Source organism: Scatophagus argus, chromosome 16, assembly GCF_020382885.2.
Source record: "Scatophagus argus isolate fScaArg1 chromosome 16, fScaArg1.pri, whole genome shotgun sequence".
Lineage (NCBI taxonomy): Eukaryota > Metazoa > Chordata > Actinopteri > Scatophagidae > Scatophagus > Scatophagus argus.
Genome location: NC_058508.1, coordinates 11,132,513 through 11,145,833, shown reverse-complemented (window position 1 = coordinate 11,145,833; position 13,321 = coordinate 11,132,513). Strand labels below are relative to the sequence as shown.

Sequence of the window (13,321 nt, the reverse complement as noted above, 5' to 3'; positions counted from 1 at the left end):
CGCACTGCCGGAAACTGCCCTACCTCCGCGCGCGTGCCTCGTCCAAAGACAAACGGTGATCACGCGCTCATTAAGGCCTCAGGCAAACTGACATGAAACCAGCTTCTCTACAATGACAGAAATATTTACAAGCTTTACCTGGAGCAAATAACCGTCATTTTCTGTTCTGCAAAACAGCCATCAGTCCTTCATTCACACTGAGGTCAGGTAAGGATGGACAATGTACATTACACAGACAAAAGTATCCGGACAAACCTCTTTATGAGGTGGGGCTTGGCTGGGCCCGCTGTTTCCAGTGAAGGGAAATCTTAATGATTGAGCACACCGAGACATTGTGGACAATGCTATGCTTCCAACTTGTGGAAAGAGTTGTCCCACAAAGTTGAACCGGTGCACAAAGCAAAGTCCATAAAGACATGGTTGGATGAGTTTGACTGACCCTGACAGACCCACCACCTCAACACCTTTGGGATTAATTTAAGCAGAGAGAGCATGTCAGGCCCTTTCATCCAGCATCAGTGTCTGACCTCACTATTGTATGGGCAAAAAAAATCCCACAAAAACACTCCAATGTATTTAGAACATAAATGCAATGTTATTAAAGTCCCTGTTGGTCAGGTGTCCCAATACTTTTTTCTATGAAGTGTATTTAGTGGAAATTAAGCACATAAATGGTGAAAGAATTCATTGATTTGGTTGTGGTAAACCTTTATTTGGTCACAGCAAAACCCACTGTGAATAATGTGACTGAAACAAATACAAATTACAAATAAAAATAATTGTGAAGAATGTGAAGGTGACATTCAACTTTCTGTCAAAATCTGTCTGCCTTTTATGAACTTAAAACAACAACCTGGGTGTGTCAACAGTATTTTGTGTGGAGAATGACAATTTACACACAGCCTTTACAAATACAGAAGCAAATTCTATTTTACATGTTAATCTCTTACAAATCAGCAATGAAGCAGACATACTCCTCAAAAGCAACATCTACTTGATAAAAACACTTTGCAAAATGCAAAGCAAGTTGGTAAATGAGGTTTGAAAGTATAAAAACACTACTGTACAAAAAATACACACTGCAGCACAGCTTAAATGTAACAAAAATCATATTAAAGTAGTAATCCTTTAGTGCATTTGTTGAAAGCACCAAAAGATGTGCACATATGAGGTCACTGAGCTGAGCACCATTTGTGTGAGAATGACTTCTCTGTTTTCAGTGATTGAGTCATTTCCATCGTTGTGCACATGCACATCCACTTCACCTCAGGCCGAAGTCTGGATAACAAAAAAGCTGAAGGCAACACTGATCTGTGCTGTTGCCCTTCTGTTGGTCCCTGTGCCAAAACACAGCCTACAGATGTGCTCCTTACAATCCAATAGCCAAAATGGAGGACATGTTGGATCTTCTCTGTGGTTTAGGGAAAGTCTTCAGCAAGGTGCTGTAGAGTGCTCCTTTCAAGACCCAGGTGGATCGCGTCTAGGTAGTGCAGGAACCTGAAGTAAATTAAGTAGAAAACAGTTCAAAGTTTTCTGTGGAACCGTTTCAACAGACTTGAGTAGCATGTGTGTTCTGTCTTGCATACGATTATGATTCAGTTCACTTTTAATACAGTTATTTGTAGACTGCGAGTCATATGTGTTTAGCATGAAAGCAAAAATAAAATCGTGGCTGAATGTTAAAAGGCACAACCACTTCCTACCCACATTTCAAACCACTACCTGATGCTACTGGCAAAGTGAGAAGCTAACTATAGTTTCCTGCATGCTCACCTTCGCTTAACCTTGCCCTGCTCCTTGAGCTTCTCAGACCTGCAGATGGTGCGTAGGGCTGGCAAGTAGTCCAGAGCAGCTGCTGGTCTGTTGCCCAGAGTACCAAAAGCTCCTCTGAACATCAGACTCTCCATCACTTCTCTCCTCTGTTGGACCAGCCTGGAACATATCAAGGCACTTTACCTTTCATTGAAATGGTTTAACTTTGGCTAAACTGGTCAGTTAAAATTCATTCAACAAATATCATGCAGACCGAGTCATATTGAAGGAAGCTGATAACACTGTGTAAGACGGGCTGGTCAGACTCACTGTGGTTGACAGGGGCCATCCCTCGTGAAACTGTAACCACTATGATGGGCGGTCACAGGGAGCGTGAGTTCGGCTGCAGCCTCCTTTCCCAGTTCCCCTTCTAGCTGTTGGGCTTCGTCCCAGGCTTCCGCTACTGAAGCCCGGCACCTGCGGAAGCTCAGAGCCTCCACAGCAGCTGGGATCTCCAAGGCATGCCCTCCTCTGACCCAGCTCCTGTCAATTTCAACCCTTGACTCATCTATCATCCCATCCTTCACCACTGCACAAACTGTCGACATGCTTCTGTGACCGTCACACACTTCAGGATGACCAGGAAAGGTGGAGTCCATGTAAGACATGTTGTCCAAAAAGTCAGCTAGTGATTCTAGACAGTGGGACACTGGGAGACTTTTTAGACGCTCTTCAGGAGTCAGTGGCCTCCTCTTCACAGTCTCTGAAAGTAAACTCTCTTTCGCTTCCTCCTTTGCCTGGGCAGCACCTTGTGGCTTGCGGAGAGATAGAAAACTGTCCTCTGAGTCAGAGTCAGAGTGCAGTCTATCCTGGTCAGGTAGACGTTGCCGCCTCTTGCTACTCCTCATTCTGCTGGACATTTTTATTGGACTGCCATCATCCAAGCCATCCTCTGACTCTGCCGTGTGCTGTACCCTGGCGTGGGATGGCGGCATGTCAGACTGCGAGCAGGTGGATGGAGGCTCTTTTGGATTAAGAGAAGGATGGTCCTGTGATATAGAAACAGTCTGCCCTGGTTTGTAGGTGGAGGCATTTAGCTGTGTGAGTGGTAGAGGTAAGAGTGTCTCCAAGTTGGAATACAGCAGGTCCACTCCTCGACGCCTGCTGCTGGTCAGCACCTCCCAGCACAAGGCCTCCTCCAGCGGGTTACAGCTCTGTCGAAAATGCACGACCAGTTAATATCTTAACTACAATACGAATGAACGAAGAAGCTGAAATCATAAGGCTGTCACTGTTTGATGACATTATTTAGACCTCACTTGCTCTATGGTCTTACTCTAACCAGTGTATGCAGGTAAAAGAAGAGTTTACCCTGAGCAGCTCCCAAATGTCTCTCTCAGGTGCAACATTCAGCAGGCCCAGCAGGCTCTCAGTGCAGCCGGTGTCACAGGGAGGGAGTGCAGACGGGACAGCCGCTGCACACACTGACATGCCGGCTGCCTCTTCATTAGTCTCTGGCTTTACTTCGGCTTCTTAAAGAATGAGGTAAAAAGTACTTTTTAAGATTAAAACAGTTACAGTTACAAAGCTCGTTAACAAATGACCAAAAAAGACATGAAGGACAGTAACAAAAATAAATAAATAAACAAAAACTAGACAATGTCTTGAAATAATATAATATTGTCTAGGAGATAGTAAAAAAGTACAATTCAGTTGAAATGGAGTTTAAAAAAGTGCATTTTTTGGTGATCTTTAAATATTTTGCACATGCTGCTGTGCAGATTGATTTCTTCCACAGTTTAGGTGCCATGACAGAGAATGCAAGGTCCATGGTCAGTTAAAACTTTGACATTACGATTCAATTTTTCAGCCCATCTCCTTACCTTTATTGTTACCTTGTTTCTTGTGTGTCAATGGCGTGGTTGCGCAGCGGCTTCCTCCGCTGCGAGCCCAGAACTGCAGCTGCAGTAAACTCTGCCTGACGTCACAGCCGTTCAGTTTGAGCAAAGAGCTGACGTCCCGTTGGTCTGTCCTCATGTCCTCCGCCAGACACAACAGCTGCAGGAAGCTGCCTGCCTCCGACTGCATCGGGGAGAGATGGAGAACTGAAAAACCGACTGATGCACAAAACCTAACTTCTGGTAATTCAGTCACTAAAATTTAACAGTGAAACACAGAAAACAACCACTAACCACGGAGGGTGCTTTGAAATGGATGTTTTCAAAGTTGCCATCAAACATGGTGCTGAAAGCAGGGTCTATAAAATATACAAGATTTGATTTACAATCAAAAGAACAGACAGAGAATATGAATAAATACAGTCAACAAACGCTAAACTGTAAGACATTGCCTTTGACCTTCCTCCTTCTACTCACCGCTGGTAGTGAGGATGACTGGTCTCTTGGTAGTGGTCATGAACGTCTTGATGGCAGCTAGAAAGCCAGAGTCATCATCAAAAATAACATCCACTTCTTCAAACAGGATAAGCGAGGTGGCTGTCTTCTTCTGCTCTTCCTTGTTATTCTCTTTTGGGGTGGTGGCTGCTGGTGATTTCACTGCAGGCTCGTTATGCTTAGTGGCACACTCAGTTGCTTTTATGACTTTCTTGGAAACACCTACATGAAGAGATGAGGGAAAGAGGCAAAAATAGCAAAATATTTAGTATGAAAGTCCTGATAAAAACTTTCATTGAAGGTTATATCATCACCAACAGACAACTAATACATTAAATGGTGTATTTACCTGTTTGTTCATTCTTCTTAGTGTTAAGTGTCTCTTTGTTTGTAGGTCGACCTATTTTGAAGAAGTTAGCCAAAGAGGTAGGAGCCAGGCCTCCTTTTTTAGCACCTCTGGGGGACTGGGGATGTTTCCTGGGAGAGGAAACAACTCTACGAGGAGAGTTAACCTTCCCTGAAAGATGAAAATCACAATCGTCAATCAATTTCCAACAGTTTGCCCTCATTTTGTAATGCTCCTACTGTATGATAAAACCTCTCACAAGCAAGCAACTCATGAGAAAACTATGCTCTCAGTGTCAGCTCTGTACATACTGGGAGAGGATCCAGGCCTGAGAGTGCCAGCACTGCTGCTTGTGCCATAGCTGTTAAAGTAGGTGGGTTTGTGGGCGTTGACCCCCTGACTGTCCACCTGGTGAGACTGAGTGGCTTCCTTCAGCTGGGACAGAATAAGACGACCACTTCGCTGAGACGAAGCATTCACCTCAAACACCTTGAGAGACGAGACAGAAGTCAGGAAATGACACTAAATTCTACACAAGTGATACGACTACGTAGCTTGAAGCTTTTGTACCTTAAAGCCCAGCTCCTGGGCACAAGCATAGACTGCAGCCGTCTTTCCAACTCCGGTGGGTCCTGTGATGAGCATGGTATTACACAACATGTCCTCTCCGTCCTGGGAGTCCTCTTCTCCGCAGTCCCAGTCTGAGTCTTGACACAAAGAGTCACATCAGAGTCAAAACAAACACAAATCAATCTGGCAGAAGTATTCATGAAGAGAAACGAAGACCAGTGCTTTTCTAATTTCCCACCGTTGCTTCCTTCCTCTCGTTTCTTGTCCTTCTGCTTTTTTCTCTCTTCTCGGTCTGCACGGAGTTTCCACTCTTTTAGCCAGCTGTGCAACAAAAGGGAAACACAAAATATTCACTGCTATGCTCCTGACACAATGCCAATGTGAAGATACAGTGTAAAGCAAACGGAGTGGCTACTGTTTTCATGGAGGTGCAGTGAAATTCAAACAGTTTTAGTTCCTTACCTGTGCAGCCTCCTCACTGAGGAAGTGTTGCCTATGATGTCGCTGGAATGCTGAGGCTGATATTTCTCCGTCCATAACACATCCTCCTTCGCCACATCTGGAGAACAAACTTAAAGCTGAGTTTGAGGCTCTATTTGCTATGTAACAAAACCAACTGGATGAATTCAGCAAACATGAATAAAAATGATCCTTCACTTGCATGGTACCATGGATCTTGTATGTTAGTTGTACTGCCAGTTTGATATGGGTGTTTTTCTTTTTTTTTGCATCAGTAGCTTTTAAAATATATAATTAATTATAAACTATAATTATATAAAGGAATTCTGATTATATGTTGTTGTGTTGGAGTCAAAGACAGCTGCTTTATTTTTAGTCCTTTACTCCAAATGTTAAACCTTTATTTTTTAACATTTCCCACACTTCATTATGAGAGCTTTTTAACCATGGCATTGATAATAACATATTAGCAACAAAGGCAAACAATGGAGGATAAATTTAAAAACATTTGATGTCGTCATGTCAGTTTCCTGGCGGGCATTAAAATAAAAACTGAGTGATTAAGACCACATAGTTCACACAGTTTGTTTTACCTTTTGTTTCAGTGTCCTCTCCCACAAGTACAACCACAGAGTCCTCTTCAGATGGGACAGGGGCAGCTTTGACTGACGGTTTGGTTTTGTCATTCACTGCCTCCTCATCCTCCGGCCGGGACCTCCGAGTTCGTCTTGTACGGCCTCCCTTTTTTGTCGGCTCAGGCTCAAATTTCTCTCCTGAGGAATTGGCCCGTTGCTTCTTAGCCTCCTTTAAGGTCATTTCCGCTTCATCATCCATCCTCTTCCTCTTTCCTCCTACTGGTTCAGCTGGCAGTGCAGAGCTTGTGGCTCTGGTTACAGCCCCCAGTTCTAAAAAGTAACATTCAATTGATGTTGAGACTATTTTTTTTATTTAACATAATTCGGTCTCCATTTTGGTTAGGTTAATTTTAAACAGTTTTTAAGCATTAACTGATAAAAAGCTGCCCAAATATGTGTGCTTTGAGGTCAGATCGTGAGAAAAAAAAATCGTGAGCACCACAGATTTTCTTTTTGTAGATGCTAGTGAAGAAATATATTTTAAATACTGAATACTGTCAAAAAAAATGAAAGTATGTATCAGTATTTCAATAATGTGCTCATCTACTCATACTTGTATTCACAAATCTACTTCGATGCCACCCTAAGGCATCATGATATTAACCTCTCACCAGCTGAGCTGAACAGGTAGTCAGAGGAGGAGCAATGTCAGCAGCTCTGAAATATTTTAGGATAAGTGATAAACACAAATGTAGAGACTGCAAACTATACTCTGCTGAACTGACAAGACTCCAGCAAGACACTCATACTGTTACTTGGTATCGGTGAATACACAAATGTAAGCACCTGGGTCAGAAGAAAAAAAAAAGTCAGCGCTCTATCCCAAGACTAAAATAAACTGCTACTGCAACCTGATACTTTGCAGTACAACACATCATATCTACTTTTGTTTCAGTCAGACTGACCTGCAGCTGTGCACTGCTGCAGGTGATCAGTGCGTCTGTTCAGGAAGCGAGTGATGAACATCTGAACAGGAAATGAGGGGTTGGTTGTGCTGACCTCCTCCATCAGATGCTGACGAACGCTTTCAGAGATCTCAGGTCTCCAGCCAGAACCCTTCAAAAGAAAAAAAAAATTCTATTATTATTATTATTATTGTTAATGGGTCTTCCGTTAATCACTTAAAATCTGTTCTCATAACATCACATCATCTATTTTTGGTCATTTATACAAGGTACAATCAAACTATATTACCATACGGTACAAAACAGACAGGCACACGCATTTGTTTGTGTTTTTATGTAGCTTCTCTCTTCAAAGGCTTTTTTTAAAAATACAACATGACTATACTGGGAGCTATAAGCTAGACATATATGTTCTGAAATATCACAATATCAAATATCATGCTAAACATATAACTCAGTCCCCAACAAGTCAATGTGCCTTGGTCTGGAGTCGACTCTGACCATTACAGTAACCTGAACACACCCGTTCATAACAGGCTCTATGGGCTGGTTCTGTCCTCACGCAGAGGGAGCCACTAACAGATGGAAGTGGGTGGGATGTTGGGCACCAAAGCTCTTTCAGATGACACAGTAACAGAGACTCAGGCCACTGTAGACTCCAAAGAGGGCAATCTGTCAAAACACAGCAAAAAAAAAAAAAAAGTGTCATTAAAGGTTAAAGTTACTTAGAGTACCTCATCACCATCATCATGTACAGTGGCTCATTTTACAATAATGCATATTATATAATTTTCAATGTTTTAATATATACGTCACTTCAGCGTTGTAGCCGATAAAGGTAGGGCTACTTTTAATTTCTGTATAAAGTGCTGGGCAGCTTGTAAGTTTCTCCAACTTCAATTAATTAAAGTCTTAAGTAATAACATTTATTCACTGATTATAATTTGAATAATTAATGTGAATCAGTGAAGTAACTAGTCGAATAATTAAATAAATGTACTGGAATAAAAAGTAAAATATTTTCCTCTGAATTGCAGCAGAGTGAAAGCACGGAGTATCATAAAATAAAACTACTCAAATACTCCAGTAATCTTAAAATTGTATTACAGAACAATACCCGTGTAAGTGTTTTTTTTTCGACCATGGTCAAATGAAGATAAGAGCATGTATATTTCTGTGAAGGAACAGTCTACCTTTTGGTGGCTGCTTCATGTGTATAACTGGTTGAAAGGAGGAACAGGAGAGAGAGTACGCCTCCTTGGTGGCAGCAGTTTTGGCTATCTGTTTCCTAAAGGACTCAGGCAGGCCGCTCTTCAAGAACTCCCTTCGTGCCCTGAACTGCTCATCATCCTGGGAATTTTCAGAGCCCTCATGGCTGCTCTCATCAAAGATGGAAACAACTGTCGACGTTCTCCGAGCTGTTTTCTCTTGGCCCTGCGAAGCCACTTTGGAGCCTTAGAAAAAGAAAATACAGCAAATAAACATCAATAAACTTCTGAACATGACTTTGTGATTTTGAATCAGACAGACTACCTGAGACAGTCTTGGTCTCTTTACCAACAGGTGTGGCTTTTCCCAGAACATCATTCAGACTGCGTAAAGACTTCTCTGGTCTCTTCCCTGGTGCAGTCAGGTCCTCCTCCAAGCAGATGACAGAATCCTGACAAAACAAAAACCACAAATTAGGTTTTAATCAGGCCTTTATGTTTGCGATGTATTGTGAAGGTGACCCGTCATTCTATTTTGGGAGTCTGCAAAAGTCCTAAACAAGGGACTCATCCCTTACAATCCATGAATTGGCTACGGTAAACATATGTCTTTTATAGGCCTTTACAGGACTCTATAAATACTTGTTGGCCTTTAACTGTACCTCGTCTTCACAGTAGCTCTTCCTGGCAGAAGCCTCAGCTCGTGACGAACGCCTTAAGGTGCTCCTCTCCTTAACGGCAGTTTTTTTACTCTGCTGAATCACTCTTGCTTTCTCCACCAACCTCTTTGCCTGCTTCCTTTTTTTAGAATTATCTGATGTCTGACAAAAATAAAGAAAATATTTCACCATATGCAGGCCACAATTATGATATCGTCTAAATCGGTTGCTCCTTGTCAAGCCCATATACAAATGCATTGCATCTGGAATTTGTCTGATCTGTAAAAAACACTTACTTTAGTAGCCAAAGGTGTGTTTATGCCACTTCCACTCTCAGCCTTGGTCAGGGGAACATTTGTGTGGACTCTAGTAAATTTAATCCTTATGAAAAAGAAAACATTTAAGTTAAAACATGAAGACAACATTGAAATGACATATAGTACATACATATATGCTTGGCTGCCAGTTTATTAGGCACACAGAGTAAAAACTAATGCAGCCAAAGACCTTCATGGAGGTAGTGCTGGTGTTTTTAGTTAAGTAACACGTATTTATATCAGTGAGGTAAGCTAAATAACAGAAACATCTCTCTGTGCAATGCAATGCAGTTCAACAGGATGAGAAACTACATCCTCCATAATTTCCATACAGCTGAATCTTAGTGTGTCAACAAAAAAATTAACATTATAATGTTTCCCTTTATTGCAGGACTGTTGTAGTACCCTGCATTCGTTTTTGCTATGTGCACCTAATAAATTCACGATGTATATAAATGCATCCACCATTGCTATAAGCATGTGTCACCTGATTGGGCTTTGCTTTGTGTCAGGGGGGCACACCATCTCTGCTACAAAGACTCCATGCTTGGACTTGCGTATCTTTGGGGTGGACATCTCTGCAGGGCTGTCATTCAGTAAAGCAGCAGCAGTATTGTGTTTCCGGTTTTTTTTGACAGGAGCTGTTGGGGTGGCCTCAGGTGTTTGTCTCACTACAGCCTCTCTCCTGGATCTCCTCACCATGGGGATGGAGGGAGTTGAAGTGATTGGAGGCTCCTCTCTTTCATTATCAACCTCAACTATTGTGGCTGCAGTTTCTTCCACAGGACCAGCAGCAGGTGGGGTGGTGACTGCCTCCTTTTCTTCCTTAGCTTTCTTCCTGCCTGTTCTTAACGGTTTCTTTTTAGATACTTTGCTATGCCGAGTGGCAGCTGGGACTTGCTCAACCAAAGGTGGAACCTGAGTGTCCTCTTCAGCAACTTTGTCGGCATCATCCAAAACCTTCTCTCCCGGCTGCTTCTCCTTTCCCTGACACTTAACAGACTTGGTTTTGGATCCATCCAGACTGGCCTGTTTGAAGGCAGCCATGAACTGCTTCCTCTCTGCCTCACTGGACTTGGGAATGGATTCACTCTCAAGCACAGCCAGCTCTAGATCTTCTTCTTGAAGAACCACATTGGATTTTCGCTTGACTGTCAGAGAGGAAGCAGGAAGTTGTCGTCCAGCCTCTATGGGAGAAGATGATACTATATCTGCAGGGCTCAGCGCTTTCCTCCTACTGAAGATAGAAGCTAACTTTCCAGCTGCCTTGTTTTCTTGTTTGGGTGAAACTACATGCACTTCGGCCTGGATGGTGACGGTTCGTGGTGAGACTTGAAGAGGTAGATGCCCAGAAGCTACATTTTCTTCAACTTTAGGGATGTCCAACTGGTCAGCGTTCATTTTTTCTGCATCTGAAGTGGTTTTACTTTCATCTTCCTTGCCCTGTTCATCTTCTATGTTTTCTTCAGCCCTGTCCTGCCTCTGACTCCGCACAAATTCCTCAAAGGAGATTGTGACTGTGCTATTCAACTGAGAGGCCTCATCCACATTGACTTCCATACTAACATCACACAGGGAGCTCTCAATTTCTTTCTCCTCTGGTTCTGAATGCTTCACCTCCTGTTGCTGCTTCTTCCTAGAAATTCGTACGATGGTTTTAATCTGTTTTACTTTATCTTTTGGAGGTACAATTGGAGATAATTCAATACTGTTCAGTTCTGGTTTAAGTGTGACATCGTTCTCACATTCAGATCTGTCTTCGTGATGGTCATCTTTTTCACTGACAGTATTAGGGGCTTTTGTCTCCAATTTTTCTGCAGCGACACAAGCCTCAGGACTAATCTGAACCGGCAGGGCTGCTGTATCACTGCCAAAAACGTAACAGTTCCTGACTGCTTCTGCCGCTAAGTCTCTGTTGTCATGTGGTTCCTCTACAATCAGGCAGCTCTGGTTCTCTGTGGAGCAAACAATTTCAGGCTCCACAAGTTTTCTTGCAGTTTTGCTGACCTTCCTACTCCGTTTCTGGTATGGCTGCTTCACTGCTGCCTCTGGGCTGGTGCGTTTCTCATCAGGCTGAGCTGTCTGATAGTTCTCCTTCAACTGTTCTGGAGAGCTGGTCTTTTCTTTAGAGGGGGGGGCCTTCCGGATAAAGTAATTCATTATGTTGTTGGATCGGGGAGGAGAAAAGGGCTTCTCCACAGGCTTGGGCACAGGAGAGAAATAGTTTGTGATAGTCTTGCCAACAGGACTGGCAACATCTTTGCGAGATTTCTTGCAAGGCTGTAAAAGGGGTGACAAATCAAATATGAGAATGAGTGAGGAAAAACACGTTGCCACACCAAGTCCAAATATCCCAGATCAGTACCATATAAATACCTGGGTGTCAAAGTCCTCAATGACAGATGCCATAGCCACAACACCAGCCATCATTTGAACAGATCTAAAGGAAAAGAAAACATTGTAGTGCACACAGAGGTCTAAAAGAGCAGTAAATCAATTATGAATGAATTGCTAATTCAATTCCACATGAGAGGCTTCGTCACATTCACCTTTCCTGTTTTTACTGTAGAAAAGCAAAGTAGAACCAACAGTTATCTTAAGGATGGCAGGATAACACAATACAGTGTCAACAAGCACTTAAACAGTAAGTTTGTGGCAGAGTAGATATGTTCTCAAAGTCAGTTATATTTTAATAGTTAAGTTAAAGCCACAGTACTCAGTGTTTCTTACCCTATAATGTCTCTGAATGTTTCAAATAAACAAACGTAGTGCAGAATTTAAAGTAATACTTTACTCAAAATCTACCGCCACTGTATCTGACACTGTACAGTAAACATTAAACAGCCCTGTATAACACACTGTACCATAACACAGCATTAATACCATATACAGATTAAGAGTCCTGGTGAAGTAGAGTCAGTATTTAATTATTCTATACATTATATTTATAGAATTTCGTAAAGGTGTCAGAGATAGCAAGTAACGTGAAAACTGACAGTATTCCCGAGATGGCGCCCAGTAGCTTTCCCAGTTTGTGTGTCACATCATAGACGAGCAACCAGGAAAACAAAGGTGGAGGAAACACTCACCGGTAATGCTGAACCGCTCACTTGCTGCAACTTCAGAGACGTCTTGTCTGAAAGGCCGTCTGCTAGCCTGTTTTTTTATTCACTCCTCCGTGTGTGTGAATGAACAACAGGGCCAACGTTCATGGCGTGAAGCGGACAGCTGCTTGCTGCCACAGGACACATAAGTTTCACTGTAAAACAACAAGCTAAAACTCCGCGCTAGGTGCTACTCTCCAAGCAGCTCTGCTCCTAACAGGTCCCAAAAGAGGTCCAAACATTATCCACATGTCAGCCACGAACAAACGAACGAAAATGAAAGACGCTAGGCAGACATTTTCCAAACTGACCTGAGCAGGAATTCAAAATACATGTTTCTTGACCTATACTGCGCTTTCAAAAACGCGCCAGAGTGGTCATGAATGAAGAGCGCCAAATATACGTGACCTTTGGCATGACCAAGTTCCACCAATCACAGAAGAGAAAATGCCTCCGTCATCGCTGACGTCGTTAGCCCATAACAAAAATGGCGTGAGGTGTTATTTTTCAAGAAAAGGAAAAAGTCACAGCTACCCCTACTGGCTAGCAATTAACATTACATTTAATTTATTAGAGATTACAAATGTGAAGTAATTTGACATTGTATATTTAACACATTAGGTTTACAGGAAGTGTAATATTTGTCAAGAAGACAAAATGAAACCAATAAAGCCTTTTCAGCAATCTATGATTGCTTATGATACTTATGTTACTATTATAAATAATACCTATTTTATTCTGTTGGCTTTGTGAAGCACAATGAAGATTCTGAAGTGTCACAGCAACAACAATAATAATAATATACCTAAAACTAGAACCAGTGCCTTTATATAAAATGACAGCTATTACAAATGTTAATCAAATAAAAATTTCAACCCCACATTATCATTCAAAAGTTTGGAATCATTTGTTATGTTATATATATCTTTCCTTCAGTGATGAGTATTGCAGCATAATCCAACAGTATTCAGAC

General features: G+C 42.2%; 1 protein-coding gene across 4 annotated transcripts; it reads right to left on the bottom strand.

The window, feature by feature from the left end:
* Positions 1-691: 691 nt before the first annotated feature.
* Positions 692-12,809, bottom strand: atad5a (ATPase family AAA domain containing 5a). 4 transcript variants are annotated; one of them, XM_046414088.1, is made up of 23 exons: positions 12,660-12,809; positions 12,334-12,479; positions 11,621-11,684; positions 9,732-11,524; positions 9,224-9,308; positions 8,931-9,089; positions 8,594-8,720; positions 8,254-8,514; positions 7,584-7,732; positions 7,061-7,211; positions 6,114-6,425; positions 5,524-5,620; positions 5,300-5,382; positions 5,062-5,198; positions 4,803-4,980; positions 4,495-4,662; positions 4,128-4,367; positions 3,945-4,009; positions 3,636-3,834; positions 3,124-3,284; positions 2,083-2,966; positions 1,774-1,932; positions 692-1,497 (listed from the first exon to the last, which is right to left on the bottom strand). In XM_046414088.1, the coding sequence occupies exons 3-23, from the start codon at positions 11,672-11,674 to the stop codon at positions 1,419-1,421; spliced, it is 5,541 nt and encodes a 1,846-aa protein (XP_046270044.1). In that variant the 5' UTR covers positions 11,675-11,684; positions 12,334-12,479; positions 12,660-12,809; the 3' UTR covers positions 692-1,418. The 4 variants fall into 4 exon arrangements, with proteins under 4 accessions (XP_046270044.1, XP_046270043.1, XP_046270045.1 ...); XM_046414087.1 differs by lacking the exon at positions 12,660-12,809 and having other exon boundaries at positions 12,334-12,613; XM_046414089.1 differs by lacking the exon at positions 12,660-12,809 and having other exon boundaries at positions 3,648-3,834; positions 12,334-12,613.
* Between the last annotated feature and the right edge of the window lie 512 nt (positions 12,810-13,321).